At 42.4% G+C, this 15,399-nt stretch overlaps 2 protein-coding genes across 2 annotated transcripts in view; one reads left to right on the top strand and one right to left on the bottom strand.

The window, feature by feature from the left end:
* Positions 1-3,391: 3,391 nt before the first annotated feature.
* Positions 3,392-5,893, bottom strand: jagn (jagunal). Its single transcript, XM_065440151.1, has 2 exons — positions 5,708-5,893; positions 3,392-4,215 (listed from the first exon to the last, which is right to left on the bottom strand). The coding sequence occupies exons 1-2, from the start codon at positions 5,794-5,796 to the stop codon at positions 3,723-3,725; spliced, it is 582 nt and encodes a 193-aa protein (XP_065296223.1). The 5' UTR covers positions 5,797-5,893; the 3' UTR covers positions 3,392-3,722.
* A 171-nt stretch (positions 5,894-6,064) lies between these two features.
* Positions 6,065-15,399, top strand: part of LOC135908376 (X-linked retinitis pigmentosa GTPase regulator-like) — a 37,662-nt gene continuing 28,327 nt past the window's right edge. Inside the window, exons 1-5 of the mRNA XM_065440148.2 lie at positions 6,065-6,282; positions 8,354-8,479; positions 11,117-11,209; positions 12,251-12,313; positions 13,552-13,710. Of these exons, the coding sequence (XP_065296220.1) occupies positions 6,252-6,282; positions 8,354-8,479; positions 11,117-11,209; positions 12,251-12,313; positions 13,552-13,710 (472 nt within the window). The 5' untranslated portion in view covers positions 6,065-6,251. The remainder of the gene's footprint in view (positions 6,283-8,353; positions 8,480-11,116; positions 11,210-12,250; positions 12,314-13,551; positions 13,711-15,399) is intronic.

Here is a 15,399-nt window from a genome sequence, read left to right on the forward strand (position 1 = left end):
GCACGCACACTGTTGATGTGCTCATCGAAGCACACTAAGCACATGGAATTAGTTTTCAATCTATTTCAAGGCACACCATCCCTGTCCAACCAAGCTGTAAAATGTGTTGCGTGGCATTCTGCACATTGTTATAATTTGTCCAAAGTTCTCATAACAGGCTGGCCATCGTTTTGATGGGTGAAGCTATCTATTCGAAAAGTGGTCTTGTCATCCTCGGAGGGTTGGTCTTATGTGATTACTTGAGTGCCTCGCCCTTGGCAAGGGGACATACTCTAGAAAAATATGAAACCGATAAAAGAATGTGTGCTGCCATATTGGATTAACATCAGTTGATCTTTCACCGAGGTTATTGCAGCTTACTTAGTTGGAAAGAAAAAAAGAGCTTTAGGAGTACACCCACATAGAAGCATTGTTATAATGGCAATGACAATGACAGAATAAGCTATCAGCGACTGAAAAAAAGAGAAAAAGACCGGCTCGCCGGTTCATTATACGTTGGTGCATATTGAATGACGCTAGCATCTCATGCTGAATATGGAGGAATATGAAGCCAAGTTTTGGTTCTACATAAGGGCCTAACACTCTTCGAGATAGCACTTAACTGAACACTGCTGTGCCTATATGTCCAAACAGTTGCAAGTTGCAATTGCAAAACATGGAATGAAGCTGGTTTATTTGTGCTCGACTGAACAGCTTCTTGAGGGCCCTTGGTTGTGTGAGTGACATTTTCTTACCTGTTAAACCTGTGACATGGCTGGTGTTGGCTGGCTTGTTATTTAATCCAGCCTATTTTGCTACAGTTGTTACAGCCCCACCATGTACACTGTGTGCCGTAATGGAAAGGAACACCCGATTTGCAGTCAATACCCATACCTTTCTTCATTCTTCCACTCAAATAATAAACATGCAGAGAGAGGAGGTCTTCATGATGACAGCTACATTTCAGGTGAGGTTCAAACTTAGATCTGTACAGGAACCATTGCTTGAACACAGATCAAATGTTCTTTTTATGAACACTAAATTTGCATCTAACAATGAGCTGGTGAAATAAGCAAAGGTATTACCAAAAAGTGCTAGCAAGACATGTAGATTCTTTCTTAGCGCTGAACAATTAGAAAGACCCCAGTAAAATGCTGGAAGTCAGATTATTCTCAATACTGCTAGCTTATTTCAATGTTTTATTTTCATTCTTTTTAATGCAACCATGTTTTTATTCTCACAGCCCGACCAAACACCTGTGACGGAAAGTGCCCAAGTACCAACAAACTGGAATAATTTATTGCGCCATGGTTTCACACATACACATTGTCACAAAAGCTGGCAGTAATAAGTTGGACAATGTATCACTCCGTTTTTAGTAATGAAACACACCCTGCAGCATTCACAGTCCGCACTTCTGTGCAAGCCCCAAAGCAAGCCCGCCAAAGTTATCAGGAGTATCTGAAGTTTCCTTCCAACAAGGAGCACCAATGCAGCCACAACTTGCACATACAAGAAACCACCCCACAGCAATGCCCACATATTGCAAACACACACATGTGTACACAATACACCATCGCAACACATAGAAACATCATACAAATGGCGGCCATTTTCAAGTTTTTCATTTCTCCAAGCAATCATGCGAGCATCCTCTGTCAGCACATTCCGAATTCATTTTGCACACATTAGGCCGCAAGAAATAAAACAGTCATTCAGGTTTCAACGCTGTTCCCAGCGTACAACGGCAGTCGGCAGAGATGCCCTCCGACCACTAGTCTTGTGTATTTGGCTGCACAAGTTGTACAACCAAAGAGTGTGAAATCTTGTCATATCACTAAATTACCTTAGGGAAGCAGCCACTGAAGACCTGACGATTTGCTCTAAGTGCACATCCCTCACTGGGTCTGCCAATTTATAACTCACCCAAGTGCCTGTGGGGACAAACTTCTTTTATATAGACATGTTTATGCACATCAATTCGAAGACTGCTGCTTTTTGATTGAAGCAGTATTTTATATCCAGTCTGCACATCTGCTACAGTTTCCACCGTGTCGCAGTTTTCACGAAAGAGTAGAAAGCAATGGCAAGAATATCTATGAATAGCAACATATCTATACCAAATCTGCCCGCACTGCAGCACTTTGCAATGACTTTGCATCTTCTTCCTATGCACTTAGAACGTTCTGTCAAAAAGTACGCAGTTTCACTGCCCATACCAATGGCATATATATTTTGGGTGAAACCACGACATTCTTGAAGTAGCAATGCAATGAGTGATAAGCGTGATGTTGTTACTACCTGAAGACCAATTTTTCAGCCAAGCTGTGCCAGAAAACATAACTTGCAGGAGTGATGAAAAACAGGCTGTTTGAGTCATAACCAATGCACCTACTACAGGCTCGCATATTTAAGACTATTTGCTAATCACACATGGGAATACAAAGCTTTACAATTATCACATATACAAGGCTCACATAAGGCACACAGGAAAAGCTTCAAAGCAAGGCAGCAAAGCTGCAAGACATGGCTGCAACACCAGAATAATGTGAAGACATCAGCCTGTAACTGTTCTTGGCTCCTCCCAGGCATTTTATGAGAACATAACCTTCTTAAGAGCACAAAGGAGTGATCCATGGTACATCATATGCAGGAGCTGCATGTCTTGCAATCCTGACAACATAACCGAATACCATAAATTTAAAAAAAGGACTAACGATTCACTGAACTTGAGCTATGCTGAACTACAATGGCAAACATCTTGAGGGGCTGATGTCTTAATGAGTTTGCCAGTGTCAAGTTCAGCACAAGCTTGTGCATGTAGTCGCATATAGGAAGAACATCCTCATGAAAGTTTTCTTTTACTTGTGAATTGTTCCTGACACCAAAGAACACAGAGCTTTGTGCACATGGACTAGAAGACACCAGGAAGGCACAACACACAACACAGATGCGCATTCCCGTGGTCCCCTGGAAATTGTCAGGAGACGCCACATTCCGAGAATGGTCACTTCTCCCTGCAAAACTTGCTGCAAACGTGTCTTCACAGAGGATGCACAAGAAACTATGGTGCACAGCAGCAGTGCCAAAGTTCCCAGTTGCCAAGGTTGTCCCCAGCTGTAAATTCCAGCAGGGCATGCCAGGGGTTGAGTTACATAGATCCTCTACATGTATAGGAAGCACTTGCACATGACAATAAAAACGATAGACATAGTATATATACTAACGGCAATTTAACTGTGGGTATAAAAAACTGTATGGCACAGAATACTACTACAATGACTTACACTGAGCAAATCTCATTCAGCTGTGGCCATCGTATCAACACTTAATAAGCTTGATTGACTCATTTAGGGTACACTGTCTTGTCGAAGAAACTGACTATATGGCATACAGACCTAGGAAGCCAGAAGCAAGCACTGCAACACTTTATTCTGACAGCATGATTTTGGACAAAGAAAAAGGCCATGCTGGAACTACAGACAACGGGCTCAATAGAAATGGCAGTAGTTGACAGTGTGTTTAAAGGCTCCTGAGTTGGGTAGAAGGGTTTGCACTGGGTGATGAGGTGGCTGGCTCACTGCAGTTCGCACTTGGTCAGCAACCGACAACTGTGACACTGATCCAGCACACTCCACACGTGTATGGACAGAAGGAAAGAAGGAAGACTGCTGCACAAGGTCAGCCATACAGGACGCTGCAATGAGTGTGCACCTGCGGAGCAACGTGGGCACGTAGCATGGTTACTTGGCTTTCTTGACGACTGTTCCACGTTGCCAAGCCAGAATGAGCCTTACGCCAAAGTAGAGTGAGAACATGTGGGCCTGGAAGGCCACGGTGAGGAAGGCATACCAGAGGACTGCCACGGGGTAACCCTGCCACAACTCAACACCTTCGACGGCATGACCATGCTGCACAAAGCCATACATGTCGCGGAAGAAGTAGGCCGCAGCTCCGATCACGGGACACAGCCCCAGGAGGAACGTGCCGGCAACGTACACCTTCATGTTGCTGGCACGGTTGCGGCGTATAGCTGTGAGGCCCGGCACTGTGAACGCCAGGCTGGCCAGCCAGACCCACTCCCAAAGCAGAGGTTTCGGTATGTACAGCTCCTCCAGCTCAAGGATGAAGACGTCCAGCCGATCAAGCACGTCCTCAGCTAGCTTGGCGCACATGGCCAGAAACAGGAAGAAGTGCAGCAGCATTGCAGTCTTTAGCCTTGTCTTGTAAATGGCACTGCAAAATACAGGAAATGGTAGAATGGAATATTGCCACGTACATTCTTTTGAGAAAAAATGTCAGCAGCACTGTCAAGAGCATTTGTTGGCGACAAGATGACTCTATGAAAGAAAAATCTCATCCTCATAGGAAATTGTACATCCAGACGCTCTGTTTGCTATGCAGCTTTTGTAGTTTTTGGGTCTGTGCCAAACACCCATCAGTACGAAGAACCTGGCAGCAAGGACGTTTTGGCACAATTTCTGACCTGTCTCTGTATACAGTAGCTTCACCTAATTGAACAATGAACACTACGTAACATAAAACAGATTTATATAAATAAATGTTCGCATTCAGCTATTTTTCATACTTCTCTTTAGGATGCGCACTACATTGCTGCACCTACTGTCCCAAGTGTTGTACTTGTGCAGCACTTGCAAGACTTACAAAAATGTTCGAAGTAAACACATTAACCGGGCATATAGCTTTCCACCATTCCTTCGGTTAGAGGCAACAGGCATTAAGAGCGCGAACTCCGAGTGCAGCCACATTTGCGGTGCTGTCATAAGTACAGATACGACACTTGCACTTTATACTAAACATTGCAATTAATGCTGTTTTATCATAGGAAGCTTTCATAAATGCTTTTCAATTAAACTGATTTTTAGCGGTAAAGAAAAAAGTATGCGGCGAAATCCTTTCACGTCACGAAGCGCGCATCCAATCAATGCGACAGACAACATCGTTCACGAGGTGCTGAAGCGAAACCAAACTGCGATGTGGCCAAACTGGCGATGTGAATCATTCTTGGCTAACGAGAAGGAATGTGAAACCAGGTTATCAACTATCTGACGATGGGGCATCGAGCGATAAACATCGTCCAATGCGTCGGTGTAATGTTTATCACCTAATTAGCATAGTGCGGAACAGCGTTGAATGCCGAAACCACGTCTGCCACCACTAACATACTCGCACAAAGTAGTACATGTTCAGTACCCTCGTGACATTGAGGTAGGTATTCGATCTATCATTATTGACTATACGACAGCAGCACTGAAAACTATCTTCAGTAGAACATTCAGTTCGGCGCGCGCCGCCATCAGGAAAACCTTGACAGCTGTGAACTCATAGTGGTAAGTTTGATCGGTCGCGTGAAAACCCACAGATGTATAGTCGATAAAAGCAATATGCTTCATCGCAATGGAATTCGAAGCAGCGTAATACAGCAGCTTCGGCCAGCTTTCTGCTAGTAGGAAAACCTCTCCAACGTGATGCCACGTATTGCTTGCCGCGTAGCATAACGTAATCCCTGCACTTGCCAGCAGCCGCAGACGCCCAATATCGCTATATTCCTCTGAAATTACGCAATACACCGGGCCGTAAATGTTGTTATATCGCCCAATTTGCTTCGATGCCTTGTTGTAGTAGAAGTTATTCTGGCCGTTCCTAATATTAGCAACGCTTGCTAAGGGTATTTGTTCGAAGACAATTGCTCGGCTGGACAACTAACCTGATCTGGTAGTGCGATGCCACTTTTTGTCGATGGTTGAAATCGCTGCCATCAGTGCCGCTAACGTGAGTGCCACCTCGAGATGCCATGCTTTTCGTTATTCGTCGTACAAAATTTGAGGAATCCTTGATCGAGGTCGGCTAGACGACATCGTTTCTTTGCCGGAAGCTCTGCAGCGCTTCCGGTAGAACGGTATAAAATAGTCATGTAAAACAGCAATAATTGTCTATCAAAATAATTACTGTTGTAATAAGTCGCACAATAAAATTTTGTAAAAACTATTTATTGCAGTTATACTGTTTAATTTTATGTAACACCTCCTAGCTACGAAACTGTTCATGGTTGCACTACGCAACGTCCGCCAAATCCACTTATGCCAGAGAGAGCTTAGGGAGGGTGCCTTATATTTCATCCTCTTGCGTTCTTCGGTTTGCGTGCATGTTTCATCCCGAATCGAACTATATCTACGAGTTTCGTGCCTCTCCCCTGTAGCCTCTTTTAGATCTGTGTCGACTGTTCGCCGTGACCGCTTCGAAAAGTGAAAATGACAGCTGATGAGGAAGAGGACATCCCAGGTAAGCTCGCTCCCGATGCTACATATGAGATGCTCGCGTCTCGAGCTCTCACATCGTGTTTCCACGCGCGTGTTTCGGCCGCGATTGTTGTGTATCTCGCGCATTTGTGCGTATCGAAGGGTTCGTCTTTCTTTTCTCTTTCGATCCGCCTCACCGAGGCAAGACGATCAGGGCGTGGAGCGTGCCTCTCCGGTGTACCGCTATGCGGAGATGACCACTCCTACGCACGTCGCAAACGGGTTCGCAACATCGGTCGCTATGCAGACCGAACCGCGACGGACACGCTCACGTCTTAGCGTTTCCGGGAAGAGCACACTCTTTTTTTTTTTTTTCACGGTCGTGTGCGCGACGTTTCGAAGCGCGCTTCGGCGTAGGTCAGGGTGAGCGTAAAGTACGCGCAGCGCTAGTCAAGATTAATTACGGCGGGCGCTCTACAGAGGGGAGGGGCTGCATGCGGGCGGGAGGGAACGCGTCGCTACGGTGCTGCTTGAGCGATTTCCCTCGCGCGCGTCGCGGCTTGCCCGATATTCTTCCTTTTCGCGAACGGAAGAGGGTCGCCGCCGTCGTTGCTAACTGGCAGCGGTGCGACTCCCTGCCGTCTTACAGAATACTTATTTTGGAATCGGGCCAAGGTTGCCCGATTGTGACAGCGGGGGTGTGGCCAATGCGCCTTTTATTTTCGCTTTTTCGTCTTTTTTTTTCTGCGCGGTATACAGCGCATCGTCGCAACGACGTCGCGTCGGTAACGCTCGCGCACGCGTAGCGGTGTTCGGAATGTGGTTGCGCGTGTCTCCGTAGTGGTGTACGCGGATCCCGTTCCGTTCGTCTTGTAGGGGCTTGCCTCGTGGTCATTTCTAATGCACGCGTATTGTGCGGCTCATTTGAGGCTATCGACGCGCCTCGAATGATGCGATATTACATGGTGCCTCTTTTGATTACCAGCCTAATCTAGCTTACTATAATGACTCCATTATGCAGGTTGTACTACTTATTATTATCTTTTTTGCTGCATATGTGTGATAACTAAATAGAACTTAATGTCTTGCAAGTTTTTCGAAACAACTTCAATAAACCAATTAATTAATAAATCACAGCATGAGCGCTTGTGCTGTGTGTGTTTTCGTTTCTCGCACTATTCCCACTGCAAGATACAATACCAACTAGCTCATTGATGCATCCCTTTGCAATCAATCAAACCCTTTGCACTTAATTAACACGGGATTGTGAGAAGGGGTGAAAAAAAAAAATGTGCGTGTGGTTAGCAGAAAAGGTCAGTAGAACTCATGCACAAAAACACCTGCAAAACGTTCTGCAATAATATACATTCAGAGTTGGAAGTGAAACCACTACTGATGGTCCACTGGATGCGAATTCAGCTGCAGGAACTTCCAGGCGTAGTAAAGTTTAAGGTGTGTGGGAAAAGATATCATACCTTTATTAGCAATTGCCCTGCATTTGTTAAACTGTAAAGTGCAAGAATGTTGTGAAGCTGACGCTTGGTTTAATCAGTTATTAATACCCTTAAATGCAGTGTGAGGGAGGAAGTGGTAGTGTTGAAACTACCATTTCTGCTGGTATTGTAGTAGCATAGCATAGTAGCATAGTATGGTTAAATGCGAAGACAAAAATAAACTTTAAGAAGTGGCATTCATACGCATGTAATATGGGATGCAGCATCATTAATAGGCCTGACAATGTTTTGAAATGTATCAAATGTTGTGCACTGTTGTTCATCTTGAGAGGCTCACGGTCTTCTGGGAAGAGAAATGTCACCTAAAATGTTGCACAAGTGTACACATGAAGTGCCTCTGCAATGAGGGCAGCACTGGGATCTTTTTGTTAGGTTGTCAGTAGCAGCAGCCCCTGCCCCCCTCTCTTTTTGTAGAGTCATCCCTGCTTTGCAACCTTGTTCACTGTACATGCAGTTAGTTCTTGTTGGTTTCCTAACTTCATAAATTCAGCTACGCTGCGCACTCCTGGCTAAATGAAAACGCCATTACTTATAGACACTTGCTAGGGTGCTTTTTGAGTAAACTGAAAGTGTCAAACTTCCATTTTCTCATTGTCAAAGGCTCTGGGGCAGTATGCACCTTTGGGAAGACCCGGTTTGCTGGCAACATGCCCGGAATGTTTTGGGTGAAAAACGATCCCGTCATTCACGTGGCCTGCGGGGACGAGCACTCCGTCTTCATAACGGGTATGTCCAGCTGCATGGTATGCGATTCGTCTGGCAGTGACGTCTGTTTCTGATGACTGATGCCATCGCAGCTGCAGCACTGAAAACGTGCACTCAACTGTGTGCAGCTTTGTTGCAACATTTCTTTAACTGTCCAATGTCCCTTCTTGTTTTTTGAACTAGTGTAGTCTGGCATGATTTTGTACAATATGTATTGCTTTTAAAGTAGAACACAAATTTAACATTTGGCCATTCATTACAGCTCGATTAGATATGAAGACCCAAAGAATAATTTGTTTTATTTGTAGATCTTTACAGAATTTGTCAGACATAGCATGTTTTTCTTATGACTTCGAAGAAATATTAAAAAGTTATGTTAGTTTGAATACTCATTCGATGCTTTAGAGTGTAGTATACATTTAAATCTCGATCTTTCTTTTCTTCATTTATATTTCTGGAACTATATGCTTGCCCAACTAAATGCGAACGATTGAAGTGTGCTGACAGAACTTCTTGTTAATATATGTGACAGTGTACCACAATGTAACACTTCATTTTCGTACATAATCTAATGTGTATGTACAGTGTTGCTCCGTATGCATGAGGTGTTGTATATACAAGGTGTAGGCATGTCATACATCGCCAACATGATATCACTGAAGACTTTGTGTCAGATAAACTAATGCTGCAGGTTGTTGGTGGTGAGGCTTGTATGTGAATGCTTTTGGTATGTTCTCCGAGGCCTGGATAGTGTAGTGGTCCTGATCCTGTTCAACTCCGGTCTGCCTTTTCTGTCTCCTTCTTCCATTCTTTATTGTAATCTCGAACGCTGCCATGCCACTGTTATCACAGGTATTATACACTTGGCATGGCGAAGGATAAGAACATAAAATAATTGCAAAACAATTGTTGCACTTTGCTGAGTGTGACATATGTTGATAAAAAACAAGAATTCTGTAAAATATCATAAATTCATTTGTGCATAAAATAAAACCCAATTCTTTGTGCATTCAGTGGTTGTGTAAAATAACTGATAGTGCATTTGACACAACATACAGCTGAAATTGATAGACTTTTGGATATGTATATGAATTGGTATGCAATCTCACAGCTCTGCAAGTGGATGAAATTGTCTGATCAGTTGAAATGTCTGTTGATGTTGAAAAACGTACATGACAAAAGCATCACTCTGGAGCGTGTAGTGCTGTAGTTTCTTGGTGACTTGAGGAAGGCATAACCCCCTTGTTGAAACTTTGGCTCCACGCTGAGGCTTCTCTTGTTCGCTAACTGTTCAGTTCAAGGCACCGTCTTACTGTGACTGCTTTTTCGTATAGTGAATACCCTATATTTATCTCTTTTCATCCTCACTTAGCCTTTAAGGGTCAGTGTTGGGTATTACATACAAGAGAGCATGATCTACAATCTTGTGAGGTAACCAAGGCGATAAACAAGAGTGCCCAATAGATGATGATGATGATGTTCAGATGAAGATGTTCAGGTGTAGCGCTTGAAATAGACAGTCATTGATCAGTATTGACAAATGATGATTCAGCGCAATTTTGAAAATAAGAAGAATACAACTCGAGAACAGCGGAGTATGAAAGATAACAGAATTCATTGGGACGAAGGTATCAATGTTAGTTTACACCAAAAGTGTGCAGTTTAATAATGCCTTGAAATTTAAGAATTACATTAAGTGATCATTTGCATCACAGGGAGCATACCTGTCAACTTGCATAATGCTTCTTTGAAATATTTGCAGGTGCCTATGTTACTGAGTTGAAGAATTGATTTTGTTTATTTATTTATTTATTTATTTATTTATTTATTTATTTATTTATTTATTCATTCAATACTGCCGGTGGCCTTTTGGCAGCCAAGGCAGGAGTGGTACAGGAAGAAATATGATAACACATATGAGGGTAACAAAAATTGTTGGAACATAGAAGCAGCACAAGCACCGAGGGTATTAACGAAACAAAAGCAAACAAAAAGGGCACTAAATCACCGCACCTATTGGGAACGAACAGAAGTGGGTAAACGATGACAGCAAAAAAATTCCCCCTCTCCCCTTTTCCTTTCCTCCTTTTATTTTCCACACAATTTTTCCTTCTCGTTTCATATCAAATGATGAGTAAAGAACCTTGCTAAACAATATTAGACACCACTGATTAAAGAGATATGGGTGATGTCATTTGTGTTGCCTCACGTGGCATTGAATTCCGTTCCGTTATCATTCATGCAAAGAAAGAATAGAGGTAGTTGTTGGTTCTCGTTTGGGGCATTAACAACATATTCTCACGTTTTCCTCGAGTCTGTTCGGTGGTGTTAAAAGGCATATATGTAGGAAAGTCTAGTTTTGTTCGGCTGGCGACAATACTGAAGAGAATCTATAGTCTGTGAAGTTTGCGGCGCGATTCAAGTAGAGGCAGTCCGGATTCCATGCACAAGTGGGTCACGGGTACATTTCTTCCATAAGCATTGTAGATTTTGCTCGGAAAAAGTACAGACATGAGCTTGTTGTTTAGTGTGGCAGAGGTTTAACTGGCTATTTATTGTTTCTGACCTTGAATAAACTTACCAGCTGCAAAGTTTTCAAAATGTGGCCACTGCTGCTCTTTCTCATGGGCTATATTGTTTTTGTTTTTTGTTTTTCAGCGGGAGGCCGTGTATTCAGCTTTGGCAGCAACGAGTATGGCCAGCTTGGGCATGGCCACAAGAACACAGTTGTGCGGCCCAAGTGCGTGAAAGGTACTTTTGAGACACACACATTTTATATGCATTTCTAGAAGATGAGGTGCAGGTGGCCATGTTTTCACGTACGTAGTTCCTAATTGAGAAATCTTGTTTGACTTGAGGAGCTGATCAATTTCCGTATTTCCTGTGAATATGCCACATTAATATATTGTACCAAGTTTATTCTTTAATCGATTTATTTTAAAAAAGTTAGTCTATGGAGCATATAGCTTAGTTAGGCCTGTTTAGATGAGTTGCCTGAAGAGGTGGGCATATACACAATAGACTGCCCTGTCCAGGTAGCTAAGTGAAAAGATTTACTAATTATTTGTTATTTACTTTAGAGCATATGTTGCAAATGCAACATTGGAGCTGTACAGAAGTCATGCCTGCTCAGCAGAAATTATAAGATCAGCACCATTTTCGAGATATCTGTTATTATCCTGAACTACTTGAAGGAGGCCTTTGAAAAGCTGTTAACTGGAATGCCAATATAATTTCATAGTGAATATTAAGGATAGGTATCCCAAAAGTGGTGGTAGTCTTGTAGCAGACACGGTTTCACAGTTGATTAGGGAAACTTTTTAATTAGCTGCATGAACATTATGATTTCTCATGCAGGTAATTTACACCTCTTGCAAAAAGACACCTGGGAAGGCAAAACAGAGCTATCTGTCACAGACAATTAAAAAAATAAAGTATTTGAGATAGAAATAGAAAAACAAGTACATAGCATGTATGCATGGCTTTGCTCCATTGCTATCTTCAAAATGGATACTGTATAGTATTGTGTAAATAATTGAGGTAGCTATTATTGGCTTTTTCAGCTAAACAGCAACCTTGTTAGTGCTTAAACTTCATTTGCAGGTGGCATTTTGCAGTGCATTCATTTTATACCATGTTTAAATGCGTGACTTGCTTGTTTTAGTACAAATAAATAATAACTGTGCACCATGTGTTGCATCACTACTGCTGCTGCTGTCAAGCAGAATCATTTTCTGTTGCTATGGTAAAAATTGTAGCGAAGGTACTCAGCTTTGAAATTTTATTTTTCAGCATTGAAAGACCAGCGGGCGGTTCTTCTAGCGTGTGGACGGGCTCACACACTGGTTGCAACAGGTGAGAACATGCATGTAGGTTTATTACTAAGTGCAGTACCATATTTTCCTTAATTTTAGCATTCAGTCTATCCAAGTTAGAACCATGCCCCCTTTCTTTATTATCAGGACAAAAGAGCTCAAAATTGTATATGAGTGTATATCTTGCCTTCAGTCTAAGTATTTCTCTACTATGGTCATCATGGACATTCAATAAATAAGGCTCTTAGGTTCAAGTTACTGTTGCATAAGTGAATTCGTCTCCCTGAAGCCTTGGTTCCATAGACATTATTTATACCATAGGTCAATATTGAAGATTGGCTTTTGCAATTAATAGCATTATTTTTGGTGGATGTGTTATTTCAGAAAAGTTTGTCCTTGTCAAACTTTTCTGTCATTAAAAGTGTGTCATAGAAATTTAATTGTAGTGCTTTATTTATCTGGTTCATTTTTGATATGTCATTGGCTCATCATGGTGGCTTAGTAGCTTCTGCATTCTACTGCTAGGCATGACTTCCGCATTGTAATGGTGGTGGTGCCATGAAAAAATGCTTGTGCACTAAGATCCTGTTGCACTTTAAAGCCCCACAAGTGGTCTAATTAATCCACAACCACGCTTCCTTATGGCGGCACTCGTAGCTGTACTGTGGCTTTAGGACATCGAAATCCCCGAAGTGTTATGTCCCCCTTTTTTTCATATTGCTTCCAGCCATAACCTGCCGCTGTTGATTTTGTGATTGAAGTGTTTTTCATTCTCAAATAACCCCAGGCAACTTGATTTGCGGCTCATAAGCTTATTCTCCACCACTTCCTCCTCCCTGCCCCCCGGTTATTAGTGCTGCGCTTATTTTCAACTTAATATCACACAATTTCTTGTTGCAAGCAATAGAGGTCAAATTTGCCGGCAATAGATGATATGCGAAATTCACAAGTGCACTCCTACATACCTCTTGCCTGACCCAACCAATACGGCGGGGCGCAGGCTAGAATAGAAAAAAAGACTGCACCACTATGCCTGCTGTTCACAGTTCCTTGGACCATCAGAGCTTTCAAAATCAAAATGCACTTCTCACAGTCAATGTGGCTGCCAGCGGAAGCTCAGCCATATTGTTTAGGGCAAGTCAGACCTGTCAGAAAGCCTGTTTGTCAAATTTCACATGTTGCCTAGGTATTTGTTGATAAGTGCAAAAGCAGCATTTGTTCTTGAAAACTACCTCTTGATAATACGTGTGTGCCTTTCCACCCTTCCTGTGGTGTCAGATGATCACAAAGTTTATGGCTTCGGTGTCAACACCGAACACCAGTTGGGCCTCAACTCTCAAGAGTTTCAACATGCGGAGCCTGCACTAATCACTGCACTCAGCGGGCTTCAGATCAAGCAGCTGGCTGCTGGGGCTGAGCACTCCGTGGCGCTTACAGGTATGTGAGGGAGCATCATTTTTTTGTTGTGAGAATGTCGGTCAGCATACTGAATTTTGTGTTTGCTCAGGGAGTCAAGTGAAAGAACACTGATTCCTGATATGCTGCTGGCTTGTTCAAATTTGAAAAAGTGCTGGCTCATATTTTGAAGTTGTGTCAGCTTTACCGCTCCATGGTTCACATGTAGCGAAGGTTGGGAAACAGATATATTTTAATGCGATACTAAAGTTTGTTTTAAAATACCAGACCTTGCGTCATCGACATTATGAGGCGTGATGTCGTAGAGGAAAATTTGCTGACGTCGTGTAGCAATAAGGCTAGGTACAGTTAAACCTCGATATAACGAACTTAAATATTACGAAATTCTCAATATAATGAAGTATCTAAAATTTCACAACCTCATGTCCATAGAAAACCATGTATTTAGAGCCTCAATTTAACGAAGTGCGTTTCTATGCGACTTCATTACAACGAAATTTTGCTTCAGCCATAAGAGAATGCCGAGACAATACAATGGAAACTTCCGTTTCACAAGTTCACAAGTCATGTCCACTTGGAACGAATTTGGAAGATGACGCCACTTTCTAGATATGCATCTCTAATGTATGCAACGAAATGCATTGGTGTCCCTGTTATAACTGAGTTTCGATGCATAAAAATATGATATTTTGTTAAAAAATGTTGATGAAACAACAGTACATTTTTGCTGCAATTTTGACAGTCCTTATCTCTAAACTGATGCTAGATTCAAAATTTGTTCCAAGTGGATGTGCCTTGTAATACCACTCGCTTCAGTTCATAAATTGCAGTATGTGTGCTAAAGCAGTTAGCTAAAAGTTCATTAGCAAGCGTTTGTTTATTAGTCAATAGTGCATTTTCATTTCTTGTGCAAGTAATCTCCACCTCTTGTTTGAGTAATCCAGCTTTCTGAGTAGATTTATGCTTTTTGCCACGAGTGATCTTAAAAAATTCTGTTTACATTGTATAATAGGCCAGAAGGCTGGCAAAACAAAGTGACAGCTTTATTTTGTCAGGGTGCCCTGAAAGATATGGCCCATCTCGGAACATAAGACATAGGCATCAGACTGTGGCTCATTGTTCTTTTTTGTTGCTGCCAATTACATATACTTCCCTATCGTCATAATAGACCACAGGAAGTGTGAAAGATTCCCGGAGGAAACGTGAGCATTATTGAGATTGGAGCTGATAGTTTGTGACATCTTTTGTAGCTAGTTCTGCAGCAGTTTTCCGGAACCTCTTTATTGATAGTATCACCTTTAGTTTTTTCATGAGTGCGAGTAATCGGGGGAAGTGAAAGACTGAATGTTTAGTGAAGTCTGTATGAAGTCAACAGACGCTAAAACCAAAGAAAACATAGGGGAAATTAGCTGTATTTTCTCTTGAATCATAGTATTAATCATGACAGAAGCTTTTAAAATTTGAGATAAACTTTAGATTGTTGACCAAGGAAAAAGGAAATGAAAGTGGTAGGAGAGAGAAATTGTTGCCAGTGGGAGCTGAACCCACAGCCTTCTGATTGAGCTACGGCAGTGACTGTCCGTCTACACACTTGGACAGGTACTTTTGTGCATGTACTAAACCTAGTACTCAGAGTTTCTAGCCAGCACCACCCCGCCCCACCCCACAGCAAAAAGGATGTGGAGCATTCCTTGTTGCTTTTCAAGTTCA

The sequence above is a fragment of the Dermacentor albipictus genome, chromosome 5, assembly GCF_038994185.2.
Source record: "Dermacentor albipictus isolate Rhodes 1998 colony chromosome 5, USDA_Dalb.pri_finalv2, whole genome shotgun sequence".
NCBI lineage: Eukaryota > Metazoa > Arthropoda > Arachnida > Ixodida > Ixodidae > Dermacentor > Dermacentor albipictus.